General features: G+C 40.1%; 2 protein-coding genes across 13 annotated transcripts in view; one reads left to right on the plus strand and one right to left on the minus strand.

Moving 5' to 3' along the window:
• Positions 1-3,666, plus strand: part of SLC10A6 (solute carrier family 10 member 6) — a 31,265-nt gene extending 27,599 nt beyond the window's left edge. Inside the window, exon 6 of one of the 3 annotated variants that reach the window (XM_025922089.2) lies at positions 1,978-3,666. In XM_025922089.2, the coding sequence (XP_025777874.1) occupies positions 1,978-2,192 (215 nt within the window). In that variant the 3' untranslated portion in view covers positions 2,193-3,666. Of the gene's footprint in view, positions 1-1,284; positions 1,575-1,954 lie in introns of those variants that run through there. The other 2 variants (XM_086704635.1, XM_086704636.1) reach the window with 2 other exon arrangements.
• A 6,742-nt stretch (positions 3,667-10,408) lies between these two features.
• The window catches only part of PTPN13 (protein tyrosine phosphatase non-receptor type 13), a 229,600-nt gene continuing 217,361 nt past the window's right edge, over positions 10,409-22,647 (minus strand). For 9 of the 10 annotated variants that reach the window (XM_086704646.1, XM_086704647.1, XM_086704645.1 and 6 more), the window contains 6 exons: positions 21,967-22,115; positions 20,401-20,491; positions 17,509-17,846; positions 16,312-16,527; positions 13,856-13,918; positions 10,409-11,104 (listed from right to left, as the gene is read on the minus strand). In XM_086704646.1, coding sequence (XP_086560772.1) covers positions 11,009-11,104; positions 13,856-13,918; positions 16,312-16,527; positions 17,509-17,846; positions 20,401-20,491; positions 21,967-22,115 — 953 coding nt within the window. In that variant the 3' untranslated portion in view covers positions 10,409-11,008. The remainder of the gene's footprint in view (positions 11,105-13,855; positions 13,919-16,311; positions 16,528-17,508; positions 17,847-20,400; positions 20,492-21,966; positions 22,116-22,647) is intronic. The other variant, XM_086704643.1, reaches the window with a different exon arrangement.

The raw sequence follows: 22,647 nt of genomic DNA on the forward strand, positions 1-22,647 counted from the left end.
GGGGCTTGAACTCATGAACCCGCAAAATCATGACCCGAGCTGAAGTTGGATGCTTAACCAACTGAGCCACCCAGGTGCCCTGGATCTTGTTTTTCAATCCATTCAGCCACTCTGTGTCTTTTTTTGGAGAATTTAGTCCATTTACATTTAAAGTAATTATTAATAGGCATGTACTTACTGACATTGACATTCATTGTTTTTTAGCTGTTTTGTATTTCCTCTCTGTTCCTTTCTTCTTTTGTTCTCTTCCTTTGTGGTTTGATGGCTTTTTTCAGTGGTGTACTTAGACTCCTTTCTCATCTTTTGTGTATATGCTAAAGGTTTCTTCTTGGTGGTTACCATGAGGCTTACATTTAACAACTTGTATTTATAATGGTCTAGAGATGCCTGGGTGGCTCAGTTGGTTAACCGTCTGACTTTGGCTCAGATCGTGATCTCGCTGTTCATGAGTTCAACCCCTGTCGGGCTCTGTGCTGACAGCTAGGAGTCTGGAGCCTGCTTCCAATTCTGTGTCTCCCTCTCTCTCTGCCCCTCCCCTGCATGTGCTCTGTCTCTCTCTCTCAAAAATAAATTTTCAAAAAAAAAAAAAAAGTCTATTTTAAGTTGATAACAACCTAAGTTTGAACACATTCAAAGGCCATACATTTTTATCCCCCTTCATGTTTTATGTTTCTGATGTCACATGTTACATTTTTTTTATTTTGTATATTTCTTAACTAATTATTGTGGCTATAATTATATTTACTACTTTTGTCATTTAACCTTCATACTAACTTTATAAGTGATTAATTCACTACCTTTCTATATATTTACCTTTACCAGTGAGATCTATACTTTCATATATATTTTTGTTACTAGTTAGCACCCTATCTTTTCAGCTTAAAAAAGTCCCTTTAACATTAGTTGTAAGTGTTGATGAACTTTTTTTAGCTTTTGCTTGTTTGGAAACTCTTTATTTCACCTCTGCTTCTGAATGATAAGTTTGTTGAGTAGGGTGTTCCTGGTTGGGAGTTTTTTGTTTTTTGTTTTTTTTTCCCAGCACTTTGAATGTATCATGCCACTCCTTCTGGTCTGCAAAGTTTCTGCTGAAAAATCTGCCAACCCTCAGAGGGGGTTCCTCTATGTGTAACAAGTTGTTTTCTCTTGCCACCTTTATGATTCTTTCCTTGTCTTTAACTTTAGACATTTTAATTATAATGTGTCTTGGTATAGCTCTCTTTGAGTTTGTCTTATTTGAAATTCTCTTTCTGGACCTGGATGTCTGTTTCTCTTCCTGCCTCTCAGTCTGATGCTGTAAAATGAAGAAATGAATCTCTTCCACATAAAGTTCTGGGCACTTTTCAAAGGGCTGCTTCTGGGCTGGGCCCTGGGGCAGATGAGTCGGCATACAGTTCCTCCATTCAGCACAGCCCTGTGGTTCTCATGGGTACCAGACCTGTTGGTCTTAAAAGCCAGATGTTTTGGGAGCTCATCTCTCAGGTGACTGTCTTAAAAGTTGGGGTACCTGATGTTGGGTATGAGTCCTTTGTTCCTGAGGGAGAAGCTCCATGTGTTGAGTTCCCTCCTGATTTTGGTGGCCCTGTCTGGGGTGGGGCTTCGGGGGGGGGGGTGGGGGGTGGGTTCTGGGTGGGGTTTCTGACAAGATTATAACTTGGCCTTTCCTACTCATTCCCATGTGTTTTCTCTCTCATTTGTCTGATGCAGTGGGGTTGTTTTGACAGTGTTTGGGCTTTTTCCCAGAGGCGTTTAGCATGTCTGTGGGAGGAGGTGAGTTCAGAATCTACTTATGTTGCCTCCTTGAACCAGAACCCCCTGTTTCCATCTCTTTTCCTTTCTTTTTTTCCTTCTTTTTCCTGTGTATTTTCACATATATGGCCCAAAGCAAACATAGCCCCAAAGTGTTGACAAGTACACAATATCACTACATTACAGTGTTTGCTAAGTGATGTTTTAGTACTTGTATGTTTTAACACCTAGCATACAAGATGTACAAGAGGAGATTGAAGAATGAACACAGAAAAAAGAACACACGTTGTGAAGAAGGCTGCCATAACAAGAAATCCACTTCTCCCAAAGAGACTGGTGCTTTTTTGGAGGTGAATGAGGAAGTCACCATAACTTCTGGGCCATCAATGCCGATGGATCTCCATACAACCCTTGAGCCAACTGGCCACATCTCTTCTGGTACCTAGTAAGGATTGCTGGCCTGACTGGTCTCCGTCTTCCTCAGTGGCCAGTAAAGACAGTGCAGAACTGATGTTTGGATCTCATTGGCAGGGCCTATGGGAATATTGGATATTTATATTTTCATGTGGTTTGTGAACTGTCATAGGATCCATTTTTGAGAATGTATTCTGCCTATTTCCGGGAGTCTTTTGGGGGTTTGCACAATATATTTACTAGCTGCTGCTGTGTGTTCTTGTCTTCCCACATAGTGAAGAGTAACACTGTCATGCAAAGTCATCCTGGATCTTAATTTTCCTGAGACATAGGACTCTGCAGAGGAGATTCCACTGCCTGCTGCAGGGAAAGAACAGAGTCTGGACCCACTTGATTTTTGGACAGGTTCTTTGGAGAACTGGGGAGGAAGCATACAGTTCCCATAAAAAATGAGGCCATTTCTCAAATAATAATTTTTTTTAGGGCTTGGAAATCTTTTTGGACCGTAGATGCAAAATAAGTTTAGAGGGAATTTAATGACCACTTGTGGTTAAAATGTGAATGCCCCATATTTTCAGTCCCTAATGATAGGTACAATATATAAACACTTTTTGCTTATATATCATTTTAAGAAACATTCCATAGATTGAGATCATTCAATATGTACTATTTCATAAATCAATGACGCATTATGCAGCATCTTTACATGTCAGTCATTGTTGACCTACCTCATTCTTTAGAACCGTGGCTTCATAGAAGTGTTCCATTGCATAGAAGTACTGTAATTTATTTAACCATTCCTTATTTGTGGACATTTAGATAGCTTTCAACCCACTGGTATTCTAATGCTGCTACGAACACCCGTACTGCTGTGCAAGCGTTTTTGGAGGATTACTTCCTATGACTTGAACAGCCAGGCCAGTGCATATTAAGATATTGGTCAGGCTGCTCTCTGGTGATGTAAGAAGTGACTGAGTGGGCCTGGCTTTCCCATGGTTGCACCAGTCTAAAGAATGATCAGTTCTGATTTGTGAAAATATCTCATTTACAATTGCGTTTAAAAAATGATAAGTGAATTAGAGTATTTTCCATGATCACTTGCCTATTCAGGTCCTTTGCTGGCCTTACTATTATAATTTTCCCTTTTTGATTGATAACATTGTAGCACATCATGGATAGTGACACCTTGTCCTATTATGTCAACATTTTGCCTACTTTTAATCTTTTAGCTTTTGTTTTTCTATGTCTTTTGCTGTATGGAAGTTTTATTTTTTTTATATATTTAGTTTATTAGTCTATTGAAAAATGTTTTTTGACCTTGATATCTGTCAAATGTTCTATTTTTGTGTGGATTGTGAATTATGATAGTATTTCTTTTTGAGAATGTATTTAGCCCCTTTGCAAGGTGTTCTATTTGGGGGTATTTACCATCTGCTGTGTGTGCTGTCTGGGAGTAGGTAAAACCCTTCTTCCTCTATTCTGACATTATTAAAAATATTTCCCAAATATTTTTTTATTACTTGTATGAGCTAAACATGTTTATTCCATTTTGAATTTACGTTTTTGTATGGTGTGTTAAGAATCTACCTTTTTTTTATGACTAACTGCTCCAACATCATATATTGAACCATTCATCTTTTCTCCACTGATTCGAAATGCCACCTTTCTCACATAATTTCCTATATAATGTGTGTTTGTTGGGGCTGTATTTAGTTCCATTTTTCTCTGTCTATTCTTATTTGTAAGGTTTGAAATGTGTGAGAAAGTATATTGTCTGAGATTTAGTGCTTGGCAATTTTATTTTGTAAGCATTCCCCAGGGCCTGTAGGTTAATATAATGATAATGATTATTAACGTATTCTCATGACAATTAAGAACATCTTTAAAAAAATTTTTTTTTAAACCTTTATTTATTTTTGAGACAGAAAGAGACAGAGCACGAGTGGGGGAGGGGCAGAGAGAGAGGGAGACACAGAATCTACAGCAGGCTCCAGGCTCTGAGCTGTCAGCACAGAGCCCGATGCGGGGCTCAAACTCACAGACCATGAGACCATGACCTGAGGCCAAGTCAGATGCTCAACCGACTGAGCCACCGAGGTGCCCCAAGACCATCTTTGTGGTAGTACAGAAAGAGCCTCAGTAAGTGTCACAGGTATATTTATACGGAAAAGAACTATGCAGACTGTGACATGTTTAATTCTCAACTGCTGCTTTACTACGTGAGGATTTCCATTTATCCACCTGATAAATGTTTAGGTGTTGAGAAGCTAGTCTGTGCTGTGTATAGGCACTTGGGACATGGGGCAGTAACGAGGCAGGAAGGTTTCCTGCTGGCATGGTTCACGCTTTAGTGGGACTAGATCCCTGCAATGAACACAGTCAGTGGAGTTGGGCATTCACAGAGATTCCCCGTCCTAAAACGAGCATTAACATGAATTTTAAAGAATCCATAGACAATGAATTTGTAAATTGTTTCTCTGCCTAGGCACCTAACACAAAGTGGTGAAATCCAATGCTCTGTTCCGAAAGCATTAAGTACGTGGTCAGTATTTACAATGGTCAGGACTGGTATGGGGATAAGACCACCAAAAGCCATCACTTAAGACAGACATGACACAAATCAATGTAAGGGTCTGAAAGCAGTCCCATCAGAAGACTGCCATCTCCAGAAACGGTTTGTAAACGTGTCACTGAGAACTGGAAACGGTCATGTTGTCCTGGAGGCTACAGTTATCTTTAGCATGAAGAATGTAACTAAACAAAATAAAAAAAAATAAAAAAAGGTTTTAACTGAATAAATTGTATTCTAACTGATTTAATTATTTAACTGATTTAAATAATTATGGGTTCATGAAAGCCAGTGCCTATATAAAGCTCAGCAGTGGGGCCAGAGAATTATGTCAAGCAGAATGAGTCCAGCTCTATGAGAAGAGCTGCTGGATACTTGAGGCAGCACAGCACAGTGGGAAGCACATGGCTTTGCCAGGGCCACTTGCTTTGTTCCACTTAAAAAGCTAGGACGCCTTGGGAGTAGTGGGATGAAGTCAGTTCAACTTCACATTGAATTCCAGCTCTGTTATTTGGGCAACATCGGGCCTGTGACGGTCCCTCTGAACTTTAGTTTCCTCTCTTGAAAAGGGTGGTAACATTCAACCCTAAACACCTTGAAAATACCTGGTTTAATACATGGGAAGTGCTCAGTGAGTGTTGTGAACCTTTCCCTTCCTTGTGCAGTCATAATTCATCCTGGAGTACAAAGGGTAGTTCGGCCTAACACAGTTCAATGGATCATATCTTAGCCTCTAAGCAACCTTCTGACCAGCCTTTGTGTGCACTTCGCCCACCTGGAGGAGCCCAACCTGGACGATCACTTATTCTGCTGGATAGAGCTAAGCTAAAAACTGGCAACATGACTTATCAGCAGGCATCCTGAGATTTGCTTAGCATGATCTCTAGAATATACTGAATTTTGCGTGAATGGATATGTTTCTAAACCCATGAAGCTGGAGACTACTTTAAAAAAAATGTTTATTGGGGCACCTGGGTGGTTCTGTCGGTTAAGTGTCCAACTTCAGCTCAGGTCATGATCTCACGGTTCATGGGTTCAAGCCCCGCATTATGCTGACAACTCAGCGCCTAGAGCCTGCTTCAGATTCTGTGTCTTCCCTCTCTCTCTGTCGCCCTCTACCCCCCCCCTCCCCCCCAGCTAGTACTCTCTCAAAAATGAATGTTAAAAAAAATAGTATGAATGTCTTTAAAAATGTTTATTTATTTATTGATGGGGGAGGGGCAGAGAGAATTGCAAGCAGGCTGCATGCTGTCAGTGCAGAGCTCGATGCAGGGCTCGATCCCGCAAACCATGAGAACATGACCTGAGCCAAAATCAAGAGTCGGATGCTTAACCAAGTGAGCCGCCCAGTCCCCCCTGAAGATCACTTTCAAATACTTCTGGTCTGTGAATTTTCAACAGCTATAAATTCAGATACCTCTGGGGTCAGGAAGATCTTAGAAGATGGACACCGTGTTAGCTACTAAGGAATGGTGGAAACTGGGAGAACTGGAAAGGCACACACTGCTACCATATAGGTATTGTTTCCCTTGTCCTTCTTAACAGAACCAAGATTTTGTTCAGGGAAGCGATTTGTAGCTAAAAATAGCTTTCTTGAAGTTGGAGATGGTCATGCAACACAGTTCTTGCTAATAAGAGAGGAGTGAAGTCTGCTTGTGATTTCTGGAAAGTTTTGCTTTCTTGCTGTAGGGACGGATGGACTCTTTCTCCTTGCCAATACTATTTCGTTCCTAGAATATGGATAAAATAGCTGGAGCTGAAGCAGCCATTTCCAGACAGCGAAGCAAAGGTCAGGATAACTATGTATCTCTTGGCATTCTTGAACTATAGAATCAATGCCAGCAACTGCCTACTTTTGAATTTTTAAGTTAATTTTTAATATTTATTTATTTTGAGAGAGACAGAGAGTGAGCAGGGCAGGGGCAGAGAATCCCAAGCAGGCTCTGTGCTGTTAGCACAGAGCCCAATGCGGGGCTTGAACTCACGAACTGTGAGATCGTGACGTGAGCTGAAAACCAAGAGTCAGACACTCAATTGACTGAACTACCCAGGAACCCCTTGAATTTGTTTTCCTAAGGAAAGAAATCTCTGATTTGTAGAAGCTTGTTTGGCTAGCTTTTGACAACTTGCAGTCAAATATAATTCCAAGTTAATCTGTTACAATTTACATTGACTTTAAAATATTATGCAGGTCGGGCGCCTGGGTGGCGCAGTCGGTTGAGCGGCCGACTTCAGCCAGGTCACGATCTCGCGGTCCGTGAGTTCGAGCCCCACGTCGGGCTCTGGGCTGATGGCTCAGAGCCTGGAGCCTGTTTCCGATTCTGTGTCTCCCTCTCTCTCTGCCCCTCCCCCGTTCATGCTCTGTCTCTCTCTGTCCCAAAAATAAAAAAAAACAAAACAAAACAAAACAAAACAAAAAACCTTTTAAAATATTATGCAGGTCAATGCATAATTTGTTACATTTATCTCCACCATAATAAAGTACCTTAAATATTTCTGAATTAATGTAAAATGGAAACACATTCTTTCACTGTCAAGGCATCTATCACCAGAGGATAGCTTTGGTGAACTGTTCTTTTAATTTCTTGAATCTATCAGATTGCACTTAAATAACTAATCACTAAAAAAAATTTTTTTTCATTATTTTTGAGAGACAGAGCACAAGTGGAGGAGGGGCAGAGAGAGGGAGACACAGAATCTGAAGCAGGCTCTAGGCCGTGAGCTGTTATAGCACAGAGCCCAACGCGGGGCTCAAACTCACAAACCATGAGATCATGACCTGAGTCAAAGTCAGATGCTTAACCAACTGAGCCACCCAGACACCCTGATAACTTGTCATTTTATTTTTTTTTTTTAATTTTTTTTTTTTTTAAACGTTTATTTATTTTTGGGACAGAGAGAGACAGAGCATGAACGGGGGAGGGGCAGAGAGAGAGGGAGACACAGAATCGGAAACAGGCTCCAGTCTCTGAGCCATCAGCCCAGAGCCCGACGCGGGGCTCGAACTCACGGACCGCGAGATCGTGACCTGGCTGAAGTCGGACGCTTAACCGACTGCACCACCCAGGCGCCCCGACTTGTCATTTTAAAAGCAAGAGATCAAGCAGGCTATCTGGAACCATAGATGTGAACACCTGATTTTTTCTCAACAGCCATTTTTCTCCTTTGAACGTAATTGAGAAATACTTTTATTAATGACATTTACCAAAGTTGTGATTTGGGGATAAATGCGTTTTTGTTTTTATAAGTTTATTCATTCTGATAGCCCAAGAGGGGGAGGGGCAGAGAGAGAGAAGGAGAGAGAGAATCCCAAGCAGGCTCCACGCTGCCAGCAGAGAGCCCAATGTGGGGCTCACACCCGCGAAGCTGTGAGATCATGACCTGAGCTGAAACTGAGAGACGGATGCTTAACCCACTGAGCCACCCGAGTGCCCCAGATAAGTGCTGTTTCTAATCTTGCAATGCTTAAGACTATACTTAAGATACGATTCTTTTCACAAAATTTTTAGTTTTTCTTATTTTAGAGAGAGAGGGAGAAGGTGTGAACAGGGGAGGGACAAAGGGAGAGAGAGAATCTTAAGCAGGCTCCGTGCTCAGCACAGTCTGATGTAGGGCTTGATCTCAGACCCTGGGATCTCGACAGGAGCTGAAATCGAGAATTGGATGTTTAACCGGCTGAGTGACCCAGGTGGCTCAAGATACCATTCTTTTACAACATACTTTAGTTTTATACACAGATTCCCTCACAATCTGTGCTTCCCCTTCTGTAGCATAGAGTTATCATGGGGAACAGCTGTTCGGCCAACTCGTTTCCCAGCTTCCTAGTACTCAGGGGCAGTGTTTGGCCAGTTCTGGCTGAGGGGATGAGAGGCAATGTACCTTGCTTCTAGGCCTGCCCAGCTCCTAAAATCCCCCACAGGTGGTCCTCTATGCTCTTTCCCCTTTCTGGCTGGGGGAATGGAGACAATTCCCAGGATGACCTTGGAAGTTGTGTGTTGACTGCAGAACCTCTGTCAACCTGGGTTCCTGCACACTGGAGAGAGCTATCTTGCTTAGCTGTTTACCTGCCCAGCACTGTTAAGGAAATGAGAAGCAAGCTTCTATTATGTTTGAGCCATTATGTTCTGGTGTATATTTTATAGCGCTTAGGTACCTAATGTGTGTTAAGAGCCAAGTGGTGTTTATCCATTCGATATTTGAGTGCCTTCATGTGCCACTCTGGCTCTGTGGCATTGCCATGCTTTCTAACCAGAGTGGCCCTAGCAAAGGTCTCCTTCCATTCTATGGCAGTGGGAGCCAGGGCCCAGATGAGAGCAGTAACATGTTTACTACAATGAAGTTTCCATTCAGGGGTTGTAAACTGAAACCACATTTTCTTGCCACAGTTTCCATTTCCTAGCTACATTCTTTCCAGAAAAGGATCCTTCTTCAGCTTTCCGCTCTCCCATCTCTGTTGACTTCAGATGATAGCTAATCATCTCCAGCTGTACTGCCTCCCAGAGCCCTGCTGGCCTGGTTTCCTGTGCTTATGACAGGAAAACAAGGCCTCAGGATTCCAACTCACTCAGAACAGAGGTTTCCAAATATCTTTTAAAGCAATAGAACCCTTTTCTCCCAAATGAAGTCTTCAGCTACAATGCAATCTACAAAACCTGTTCTTTTTTTTTTTTTTAATTTAAATTTTATTATTTATTTCGAGGGAGAAAGCCAGGTAGAGAGAAACTGCACAGAGGAGGCACAGAGAGAGAGAGAGAGAGAGAGAGAGAGAGAGAATCCCAAGCAGGCTCCATGTTGTCAGCGCAGAGCCCGATGTGGGGCTCAATCTCACGAACTGTGAGATCGTGACCTGAGCCAAAACCAAGAGTCTGACACTCCACTGACTGAGCCACCCAGGTGCCCCTATAAAAATTGCTCTGAGGTAGGAATGGTGGCGTGGATGCTTCTGTTGCCAGATTTGTAACTACTTCCAACCAGGTGGGGAGTCAACTGTATCACTGTGGCCCTCTGTGCAGACCATGGTGTCTTCTGCCTTCAAACAGCCTCAGATACTCAGGATTAGTTTCCATCCAATCGTTGCACTTGGGTGAGGTCAGAAATTCAAGTTGACTAGTTCAGAACTGGTTAGTCCCATGAGGATGAACTGAGCAGTGTCCCAGGTTTCAAGATGTCATCACTCACAGCTGAATGGAAAACTGCTGACAGAATTAGGACTGAGGGACTCGCAGCGGTCGGTACTGAGAATCAGAAGCAGGCTCTTTGAGGCAGATCTCTTTCCCTTCAGGCAGAACCAAATATAACCTCCCAGGAAATGTGATATTGTTTTCCTTGATTACCCCTTGTCAGCTTAGATATTCTGAGTTTTACCACAATTAGAACTTGAAAGTATTCTGATTTATGTATGAGGCACAGTAAGCTGGCACCACTCACGGCGAGGCGGAAGGAAGGGAGACTGAATGTCTTAGCTACAGTCGGTCAGGACACGGACCCTCACGTCAGACCCTGATGAAGATCCAGCAGGGTTTCTAACACCACTCTTGGTCCCTGGGGCCGGCACGCCTGGGGCCAAGTTGGGGAGATGGGAAGTTGGGGTCCAGAAGTTCTTGTCTCCCCAGTGCCTGGGTGTTAAGAAATAACACACTGAAAATGTTGAATTTGTCCGCACACACTTTGGCTTGCTCATATTTTTAAGATGTATTTTTATTTACAGAGTGAGATGAAGCATAACAGATAATGCAGTTACAAATGTATCTGATAACTCCATTTTCATGAAAAAGTATATAAATATATTATAGGAAATTCTATATAGTAAACATCAGAAACTGATACAGTAAACATTTGCTACGTTTTTCTATTCCAATATTACTGTCATTTAAAGCTTAAATACTGGTTTCAAGTATCTCCTATAAAATAACTCTATTAAAATACTGGAAAAGAATTTTGCTATCAACAAGATTGGTGCATTAAAAATAGACTTGGTGTGTGTGTCTTTGTAACAATGTCAACTATAATCAAAGGCTGCCTTAATCATCGCTAAGATCTGCATTGTTCAGTTAGTGCTAAAAAATTTTAAATTATCATCACAGGTTGAAGTAGCTGTAAAAATACAGCATTTCACCATCGTTGTTGTGAAGAATGCCCCTCTAAGGTAGAGGAGAATAAGCATAATAATGTTGTATGGACGTGCGGCCCTGTGATCATTATTTTAAACAGGGAGCAGGAAAATCTGTTGGAGGTCGGGGGGAGAGATGAAGAAGCATCCAGAAGGCTGTTCTTTTCCTGTTATTTCAGAAGCTGTGGCTGTTCTGTTTGCTCTTCTTTAGCTTGAAGACGCGTCAGAACATAAAGGATGACCTGATAGCAGAAAATATACTGATCCTATGGCCAAAAGAGAAAAAAAAAAGAGACAGATTCTAGATTTATAATGTGAAATAGATACGTCATGAGTAATTTTGGAAATATGGAGAATTTTGTTATAGTTACTATTAAGACGCAGGACATAGAGTTGTGCAGTATCATAAAAATTATAAGAAGCTGAAACTGGATGGACAAAACGGGGAGGGGAAAAGCCTTGGGGGTGGAAATATCCCAGAGTCCCAACCGAAACTGTCTGTGGTACTCCACTTTTATGTTTTGTGTTTTGGTAATATTTATGATTTGCTTTTATAAGGGAAAAATAAACTTCCTACAGAATTTCCTGTAGAGTTTATTGAGCTCATCTTGATGTTCTGAAATGTCAAAACCCGAGACACCATACAAAGTAATTTTCTTTAAATATCTGGAACAAAAGAATATGGAAATCAAAGAATCAAAGTCTTTCGAAATTAACTTTTTTTTTTTTTTTTTTGGTGAAATTACTCTCTGTTTAGTTGATGGTGCAGTGATCTGAGTTTTCTTGTTATACAAAGAATTAATTCACGATATACTAAATGGAAAGCAATAAAACAACTACAGTTGAAACTCATTCAAAGCAGTCATGCCTGTGCACTTGTTTGGACTAAAGAATGTAAGAACGTTCCCTAAAATGTTGACAATTCTGGAGAGTAGGAGTACAAGTAACCCTTTCGTTTCCTTTTTGCTTATCTGTATTTTGACTTTCCCACATCACATTTTGCACAAGTTCATCTTTGACTTTCTCGCACGCCTACTTCCCACGATGCCCCCTTCCCCCTATATCCACCTACATCCACCACTCCAGTCTGCACCACACCTGCCACCTAATGGACCTACCTGCTTCTAACCCTGCAGCCTTCTCCCCAAATCCCGTATTGTTTTAGCACAGTAGCCAGAGAGGACCTTTAAAATGTGACTCAGATCAGGTCAGTCCACATCACTCAGAAGAAAGCCCAGGCTCTGGTCCTGTCACTTCCCTTTTCCACCTCAGCCACACCAGCCATGGCCATGTTTAAACACGCAAGACCTGCTCCTGCCTCAGATCTCCACATGGGTGGTTCTGTCTGCCTGAAATGCTCTTACTGTCACACAGCCAATGACCCGCACTACCCTTCCTTCAGATCTTGGCTCCAGTGTCACTTTCTCAGTGCTGCCACCCTATTGAAAGTACCTCTCCCAGCCTGCCACCATGCTTCCTCTTTGCCCCGATCTATTTTTTTTCCCCTCTAAAGTACTTATTGCTTTCAAAGATCTTAGATAACTTAGTTAGTGTGCCTAATATCTGTCTTCCTCCTCACCACCCCATGAGAAGATCTTTGCTATTCTAGCAGGGATCTTTGTGTCATTCACAGATGTGCTCCAAGTACCTAGAAGCATGCCTGGTCCACAGCAGACACTCAGTAAATAAGTGTTTGTTGAATGAATCAATTTCCTGGGTATAAAGAACTTATTCAGATCAGTAGGTTCTCTTTACCTAAAAAATGTGTATCAGCTTAATATTTAGGAGATTTAACTTGAATTAAAAGTGTACATGAATGGAAGGCAGGCAAACTTTAATTTTAAAGATAGTCATAAACTGTTATATTCTTCACGAGGAAGAGAAATGTGAACTTACAGACATATAAAAAGCTTCCATATCCCTCCCCACAATACAAACAATAAGAATAGTGGAACTGCTCAGAACAGACAGATAATCTACATAATGCAGTTCTTGGAAAGATACAAGTCTGTAGGTCAGTGGGTGATATAACCCATGGTTTGTTATCATGGTTCGAAATGAACATGATCAAAACAGGAGATACAGATCCACACATTCACTCTCCCCCAAGAGTGCCTCGTCCAAGCTAAGCAACTCCAGCCTGCCTTCTGGCCTTCTGCTCAGTGCTGCTGATTCCATTCTCTCTCGGGGAATTTCTGTAGCAAGAATATTACCTTTAACATCTTTAAGTTGGAAACGGGGAAAGAATGCCACTAATTATATGCTATTTGGTACCATCCCCAATTGTTGCCCCAACATGCCCCCCTGTTCTTTGCAGTGCAGATGCACTCATTTTTAAAAAAACTAAAAAAAAAGTATTTTTATTAAAAATATTTATTTTAATGTTTACTTATTTTTAAGAGATGGAGAGAGACAGAACATGAGTGGGGGTGGGGCAGAGAGAGGGAGACACAGAATCCAAAGCAGGTTCCAGGCTCTGAGATGTTATCACAGAGCCCAACATGGGGTTTGAACCCACGAGCTATGAGATCATGACCTGAGCTGAAGTTGGATGCTTAACCAATTGAGCCACCAGGCACCCCTTTTCTTATTTTTTTTGGGGGGGGCGGGCAGATGGGGAGGGATGGAGGAGAGGGGAAGAGAGTGAGAGCGAGAGCGAGAGAGAGAGAGAAGCCCAAGCAGCCTCCATGTTCAGCATGGAACCAGATGCAGGGCTTGATCCCACAACCCTGGGATCTCAACCCAAGAAGAATCAAGAGTTGGATGCTCAACCGACTAAGCCACCCAGGCACTCCTTTTTTCTTCATTTTTAAAAAAAATAAAAGGCAAAATTTAAATATTTTCATTTTTTTCTGAATTAGTCCTCATGCTTAAAGAAAAAAAAGTCCCTCACTACCACAGATGTTTGGTTTTAAGGAATAATGTGAAGGCCCATTAAGAAGAGAAATGGTTTAACCAGAACTCTGAAAAGATCCGAATCCTCATGAAAATCCTAATTAGAAGACACCAAGACTCACCTCTGTCTGAACCATCCCATGTCTTTGCAGTCTCATGCAGCGCACGAGGTCAGAGATGTCAAACTGTCAAAGGAAATGGCTATCCGTTAGAGAAAGTGTCACCGAATCTGAACCCCAAAGGTTCACAGAGGAAGGACTTCTATAGATTTCTATATCTCATTCTCCTTCCCCTTATAGCAGCTTTGGGAAATTGTTCCAGACAAAATAAGTCAATGGACTAACTCTGCCATCATTTCATAATTTTATTTATGTTCTTTGTAAGAATTAGGGGAAGTTGTTTTATTTGAAAGTCCCAAACAGAAATTGTCTTCCCTCTGGAATTTGACTTATTTCTAATATCACCATTTATTTTATTAAAAAAAATTTTTTTTGGAGTTTATTTATTTTTGAGAGAGAGTGAGAGAGAGCACAAATGAGGAAGGGACAGAGAGAGAGAGAGAGAGAGAGGGAGACACAGAATCTGAAGCAGGCTCCAGGCTCTCAGCTGTCAGCACAGAGTCTGATGCGGGGCTTGAATCCACAAACCGTGAGATCATGACTTGAGTCAAAATCAGATGCTTAAACTGACTGAGCCACTCAGGTGCCCCTCATATCACCCTTAAAGAAACACAAGGCAAGCTATTTTTCCTGCAGTTTGCTTTTCAGAATGAAATTCCTGATCTTTTTATTTTCACTGATGTTAGCAGTTTGAAACAAGGGAGAAATAGACTGTTTTGTTTTGTTCCACTTAAATCATTAATGGTAGATACAATACTGTGTGAAGAGCAAGACAGAACTGCTTTTAACCAAAATTCTTTAAGACATGATGATTTCAATTGCTTATATACAGTAAGATGTTCTAACATTGTAAGTAAGGTTTATACTAATTTAATTTTAATAAGATTGTAATCAGTAATTTTGTTTACTGAGTAATTTTTTTAAAGTAGAAGTAATTGTTTAGTGACTAGCATCAATTTGTATAGTAACAAAGTATACATTTTCCACCTACAGGTAACAGTAACAAAAAAAGAATATGTCTTTTTTAAAAAAATTGTTTTTTTAATGTTTATTTTTGAGAGAGAGAGAGAAAGTAGGGGAGGGGCAGAGAGAGTGGGAGACACAGAATCTGAAGCAGGCTCCAGGCTCTGAGCTGTCAGCACAGACCCTTACGCAGGGCTCGAACTCATGAACTGAGAGATCATGACCTGAGTCAAAGTTGGACGCTTAACCGACTGAGCCACTCAGGTGCCCCAATATACTTTCTTTTGTGCATATATATATACATATACATATATATGTATATAAAGTAAGCTCGAACTCAATGTGAGGCTTGAACTTAGGACCCTAAGATAAAGAGTTGCTTGCTCTACCAACTGAACCAGCCCCAGTGCTTCAATATTTCTATTCCTAAGTGTGATGGTGACACTGGCTTTATCTTATACAAGCCTACAGACTATAAAGAGTAACATGCAATAGTGCATAAGGGACTTTTGAGCACAGTTAAAACCAGTAAAACAAACATAAATTTGGGGCACCTGGGTGGCTCAGTCAGCTGAGCGACCTTCAGCTCAGGTCATGATCTCATGAGTCATGAGTTCAAGCCCTGTACTGGGCTCACTGCTGTCAGCCTGTCAGTGCTAGGCCCGCTTCAGATCCTCTGTCCCTCTCTCTCTGCCCCTCCCTGCTTGCGCTCTCCCAAAAAATAAATAAAAAATAAAAACAACAACAACAACAAAACAAAAAATCAAATATAAATTTGAAGTATTATTTCTTCTTGATTATGATCTGGGTAGTTTTTTTTTTTTTTTTTTTTTTTTTAAATTTTTTTTTCCAACGTTTATTTATTTTTGGGACAGAGAGAGACAGAGCATGAACGGGGGAGGGGCAGAGAGAGAGAGAGACACAGAATCAGAAACAGGCTCCAGGCTCTGAGCCATCAGCCCAGAGCCTGACGCGAGCCTGATGCGGGGCTCGAACTCACGGACCGCGAGATCGTGACCTGGCTGAAGTCGGACGCTTAACCGACTGCACCACCCAGGCGCCCCTGATCTGGGTAGTTTTGAACAACATTTACTAAATTATAATTTGATGAAGTAAGAAAATTGAGAGATTTATAGAAACTGCTAAATAAAAAATTCCAAGATTATAGCACACTATTAAAAATTAGATTTTACCATTAGTTCTGGTCAAATGCTAGTTCAGCCTATAACTTTTTTTTTTTTTTTTTCAGAGAGAGACAGAGTGAGCACAAGTGAGGAAAGGGCAGAGGGAGAAAGAGAGAGAGAGAGAGAGAGAGAGAGAGAGAGAGAGAGAGAGAATCTTAAGTAGGCTCCACACCCAGTGCAGAGCCTGATGTGGGGCTTGATCTCATGACTGTAAAATCATGACCATGAGACCTGAGCTGAAATCAAGAGACAGATGCTTAACAAACTGAGCCACTCAGGTGGCCCTAGTTTCAGCCTATATCTTGTACTCACGTCAAGATCTTGACTGATTAATCCTAAAACCACATCTATGCATATCAGGGTCCCTGAACGTCCAATGCCAGCGCTGCAGTGTGTGATGATTGGGCCCGATTTGTGAATGTGTCTCATGTAAGAGATAAAAGTGAGCAAGTCGTCTGGCTGAGAAGGTGTATCGTGGTCTGGCCAGGCAGTGAAATTCAGATGAGAAATATGTCGCGTCTCTCCTGTCTGAAATTGTACAACAAAAGAAAATAGATAAAGGCATACTGTATTGTTCACACGTAAGTTTTAATTCTTAATAATATACTGTTCTTTCAAATTTTGACTTGCCCATTGGATCGGATGAAAGGAAAGGTGAAAGAGACAAAGACTCTATCAAACAACACATGGAGGGTCTTTATCAAGGAGGTTGCTAAATCCACATTTTAAATACTGGTAAAAACTACTTTTTGGAAATCCTAAAAGCAAATTACATTTTGATGTGAATAACAACCTTTTCTAAATGACTTCACTTTTAACTCACTCTGCATAAAAGCCAAAGTCATTGCAATGGCTTAATTGCCTTACAAAATTTGGCCCAGCTACTCTCAGACCTAACCTGCTCCTCATGGCCACAGAGACCTCTTTGCGGCTCTTTAAAAACACTAAGGCACAGTTCAAGCCTAGGGCCTCTGCACTTGCTCTTTCTGACTGAAATCTACCCTCCCCCATCCCTATGGCTTGGTCAAGTCCTTTAGGGTTTTTTCCACAGCACCATCAACATTAGCATTTCCTCATTAGCAAGTAAACTAAATATGTTGTTTATGGGGGAGTACTTGATACTTAGAGATTTTTTAAAAACTTTTACTCACTCTACCGAGAGGTTTGACCTTAAAAAAAAACAAAACATTTCCAGCACATAGCTTCGAGCCATTCTGTTGTATCACTACGCAAAGGATGATAGATGGTCACCTTAAGAGTCCTGTGTTCTCATTTTCATTCTAATACAGTACATACTGGAGGAAACGGCTTGGTAGGAGTCATGAAGAGGGTCACATTTAAGTTTACATTAGATAAAAAATAATGGGTGACATTAGTGCCACTGAAATGGGAACCCAGAAGTTGTTGGCTTTCATTTAGGAATACACTGATGCTATCAAAGAAAGAATCTAGGCCTACATTCCAAGTAGGAGATAAGCCTTGGGAGATGGAAAGATTTAATTTGCTTACCTGAATATCTTCTAGGGACATTGCCCTGACAACAAAGCCCTTCAGCTGCTGCATTCTCACAAGAGCCAGCCGAAGCCTGTCACTGACCATTGTCGTTTTGCCCAGGATATTAGGCCAATAGCGCTGGCATTTGATTTTTTCCCCTTCTACTTCTTGGGTCATCATGGCTATCACTGTGGATTTTTGTTCCCAAATCATCTGCCAGAAATCTCCAACAGTTGTAGGGAGAGGTCCTTGGCAGGCAATGTAAACAAACTCTTCTTTTCCCACTGGTATCTTAATGAAGCTGGCATTGATATATCCACCTTCATCTCCAAGAGGCACTCTTGTAGCGTCATCTGTGAATTTTCCACCACAAAACAGAGCCATCTGTATCATGCATTTTTCTTTCTTTTCCTTCTTTTCTTTCTTTCTTTCTTTCTTTCTTTCTTTCTTTCTTTCTTTCTTTCTTTCAGTTTATTTATTTTGAGAGAGAGAGAGAGCAAGACAGTGACAGAGCACACAAGTGGGGGAGTGGCAGAGAGAAAGAAAGAAGCCCAAGCAGACTTCACACTGTCAACACAGAGCTCAATGCAGAGCTTAAACTCACCAACCATGAGCTCATGACCTGAGCAGTAATCAAGAGTCAGATGCTTAACTAACTGAGCCACTCTATGTATTTTGTAAAGAATTTGTTCTATTTCTTTTTTTTTCAAGGTTTTAAAATTATTTGAAGAGAGATAGACTGTGTATGCTTGCAAGCTCAAGTGGGAGAGGGGCAGAAAGAGAGGAGAGAAAGAATTCCAAGCAGGCTCTATACTGTCAGCTTAGAGTCCAACACGGGCTCGATCTCATGAACCGTAAGATCATGAGTCCGACACTTAACTGACTGAGCCACCCAGGCACCCCTGTATCATGCATTTTTAAACAAGAGCCTTACAAACAGGGTCACTCAAAGATTATTAAAAATTCCTCAGAGCCATAAATGAAATCACAAACACATTTTAATAAAAGCATATTTTCAAATTATAGTATAGCCAAATCATTTTATATTTACCCATTTCACTCATTACAAGTATATCTAAGATGTCAACTCAATGAGTTTGACAGACAATTAGATATTATTTACACAGATTTGGCTGAAAAACTGAAATTTATAAATTAATACATTTAGAACTTCTTAACAAGTTCCTAGAGAAACAAACTTAACTTTACTATTTCTTATCCATCCTTATCTTAATGGTGACAATAAGACTGAATTTAATGAATGACAATGCCAAAAGATTATTTCATAAAACAAATATTAATATTATAGTGTTTACTAAAGTACTTATTATAAGTATAATTGGCATAATTACCTCTTGCTCATCTAATTATGTTCTTTTAAATCAGCAGCCAACTATAAACACAATAAATCAAAAGGTAGCTCACTTTATTCTCCAGGTATGTAGGCTCTTGTCTTTGTCTGATGGTAATTTCATAGTCAGAATATAAATTTTCAAACCAGTGAAAGTATATGTAAGCCATCTTATCCAAGATAATTAATTTGTATGTACTTACACATCAGAAGCCATTTCTACTTAAAACATTTATAAATTTAACTGGTAATTTCTAGGATTATCAAATTATGACTTTATTAATAGGCTTCAAAATCCTCCATCAATTGCCCTTCAATTACTTGACTTTTACATCATAACTCATGGCAATAAATCCACTCAGTAGTTTTAGATTCATGGCTTACTCCATTTGATTTTAAGATACTAGTCTGACCATTTCTTTTTCTTTTTGCCTGAAATAATTCCCACCTACTTTATACTGAACCATTATCGATTTCATGTTTATTTGTTTATTTATTTAAGTTTGAGAGAGAGCACGTGTGCACATGAGTGGGGGATATGCAGAAAGAGAGGGAGAGAGAGAATCCCAAGAAGGCTCCACACTGTCAGTGCAGAGCCTGATGTGGGGCTCAATCCCACAAAGAAATAATGACCTATAAATCAAGAGTCGGATGTCCAACTGACTGTGCCACTCAGGCACCCCTCAATTTAATTTTTAAGATGTTAAGATTAACATGTTTAAGATGTTAAGATTGTTTTCGCAGGAAGTTTGCCAAAATAAATTTTGTGTCTTCTGTCTCGGGTTGAGAAAATTCAGCTATTATTTATTGCATGATTTGTCACTATTGGCTCCGTTACGGGTCTTTGAATTTATGACTTCCTTGAGGATAGGCTCATTGTGTCACACATGGTGGAATCCAATGTGCTAATACATAGATATGTGGCTGCTCATTACTATGAGAAGTGGCTAAAGAAAACAAAAAGTTGCTAGACATTGATATTTCGGCTACAAACAGATATAATTTAAAAAATCACATGTTGATTGGTGGAATGGGTAAAATGTGGGTAAAAAGGAACTGCTTTTTTTCCTTCCTGTATCTGAAACAGTTCAAACTATAATGCAACCTGGTAGTACCACCGTTGGTACCACTGCAGCCACATGCACATGTATCAGAGACGTTTTTCTACCATGAAGTGAGTGGAATAAATAGATGTTGGCATGACACATGAACTGAGAAACCACTCATCCAGAAGTTGATTTCATATTTTCAAGAAGACTTTAAAATTACTGATTTGGCATCACTGATTAATTTCTAATACTATGCTGTAAAAACTCACAAGTGTCTGAAGAAATATTTAAGATTCCTCAGTGTGAGTTTTAGTATATCATAGATGATTTGAAAAAGAATTCACATTCTATATCTAAATGTATTTGTTACTTATGTAAATCTCTGAATATGTGCTTGTGTGCGCGCACACACACTTATGTGAGAAATAGGTAAACTAGCATAAAAGTTTTCAATCAGTTCAAATTATATTAGACATACATTTGATTTGAAGCCAAATTGGAACTTACAGGGAAGTATATTTTTATATCGATTCTTTCTTCTGTTTTCCTTAGTTTGTCCAATTAGACACTGATCCAAAGGTTTTAATTCTTGAAGATTCTGCAAGCAAAAATGGAAATAAAGTTAAATTTGTCAAAATAAGCAGGAATTCAGTAATAATTGCAAATACGTTAAATACGCAGGGTGCAAAACTGGCTACTGATCAGGGTAGACACTGAATGTTAAGAAATAGATCTGTCCTGGCAAGATAAGCAAGTCTAAAATCCCAATATTAATCTGATATTTGAAATATATTTCTGCAAATATCTTTAACATGTTGTAGTCACTCAACTAATTTTGTGAGGCTGTACTTTGTATCTTAATTTTACATTTCAGTCTAAAAAGGTCTATAATTATATTTTAGGGAAAAAAACAACTATAAAAACAACTTGCACTTAAAAAATGAGATGGAGTAGAATTTTTTGACAATACTGTCTGTGGGGTCATAGAATAACCTTTATGGTAGAGTTGTGGTTAGACAGTCCTATGTTTTAAAGTCAACTCTTTGTCACTTTTCATCCACTCATTAATCCATCCATCCATCCATCCATCCATCCATCCATCCATCCATTTGACAAATATATATTGAAAATGCCTACTAGATGCAGGGCACTGTAATAAGTGCTGGGAATACAGTAGTGAGAAGGAAGATATGATTCTGGTTCTCCTAGAGCTTTCAGACCATTGGGCGAAAGAGGCAGTAGAGAAGTAAACATACTGTGATATATGTGTCAAGAACTTAACAAGCTACTGTGTTAGAGAAAAATAAAGATTTACTTTATAAAGGGTTGTGATGGCAGGTCTGTGGGATGGTGACATTTAAACCTTAAAGAAAGAAATCATTTCTGCAAAATGGAGGAGAGTATACCTCAACTATTGTGAGCTTGTTTCCAAATCTATTAATGGGAGTTACATTATTGTGAGTATTTAATACAAAGCATCTAGCACATTACAGAAGCTCTCAGGAGAAGTTAGCTCCTTTCACTTCAGTGGTTATGAAAAGCTCAGGAAGTAGGCAAAGCAAGTATATGGTTTGAGAGAGATGAGCCAGGTAAACCCCAAAACCACAGGGGTGCTACATTCCTCTTTTGTTTCATGGTAAATATGGATGTTGCCAGCAAGATGACATGAGCAAGGGCTCTGAACCATTGCCTCTTTGAACTGAGGGGCATATTTCTGGAGCTGTATTAAACTAGAAACTATTGCTAATGAACTACATCAACAGTGTATTAATTATGAAGTTTAGTGGATGGTTGGAATTGACACTTAACTTGAAAAAAAAAAAGCCTCTTTATCACTACTATGAGGCAGGAAGGGTAATCTTTCGGGAGATTTATGAAGCTCAAAAGCAGCTAAAGAGATCTCTTTAAACCAGTACTATTAGGATCCTAACTGGAAAAATTAATTTCCTGCTAGACAGGACAGGATGGTGCTGGTAGTTGGAAGTAGAGTTGTGAGGTAATGGGCCTTTTCAAAATTTCTCCTAACCTTGCATATAAAACTTTGATAAAGAATCACTGGCAGAAGCCACTTACCTCCAGCTCCTTAGAAGGAATCCCTTGATCTAACAAACCGCGCAACATTCGAATGACTGATTTCAACTTGGTACCGGTGTATTTACCGGAGGGGGGCACTTTGACGATGGGGACTGCAGCAAGCTCCTCATTTGTCAGAAACGGATGATCTAACAGGAAGACAGCAGTCGATGTTTTAAAAAAAAATTCCCACATAATTGATTTAGCCAATAAGGGAACAGATTCGCGCCTGTTCTTACCTCCTCTATTTTTACCAAAGGAAGAGTCTTTAGAATTAATAAGGCAATAGAACAGGTAGGCAGATACCTACAATCAACATAGGAAAATCTTGGCCATGGCAAGGCCCTTGGCTCTTGTGTACTTACAGTTTCTAGAAGAGTTTGAATTTTTTTTTTTTTTTTTTTTTTTTGCTTCTCTTGACTCAGATGGCACTATTTTCTTGATGAGAACGTATCTAGTCCTCTTACTGCTTTGCACTTTAATTAGCTTCCAAGCACATGGGGAAAAGATGAAGTGGGATGCTTCAGAAATTCTTCATAATGGGACATTGCATTAGAAACACTGATGTCTCCTCTCTCTACCCTCCCTTGGTACTCAGTGCCAGTATCTCTGGCATTTGACAGTTTTATCAATACAAGTGAAAAGTTGGGGTCTTCAGGAGCTTATCAAATAAGTGATATC

Source organism: Puma concolor, chromosome B1 (assembly GCF_028749965.1).
Source record: "Puma concolor isolate L17-30 chromosome B1, mPumCon1.1.hap2, whole genome shotgun sequence".
Classification (NCBI taxonomy): Eukaryota; Metazoa; Chordata; class Mammalia; order Carnivora; family Felidae; genus Puma; species Puma concolor.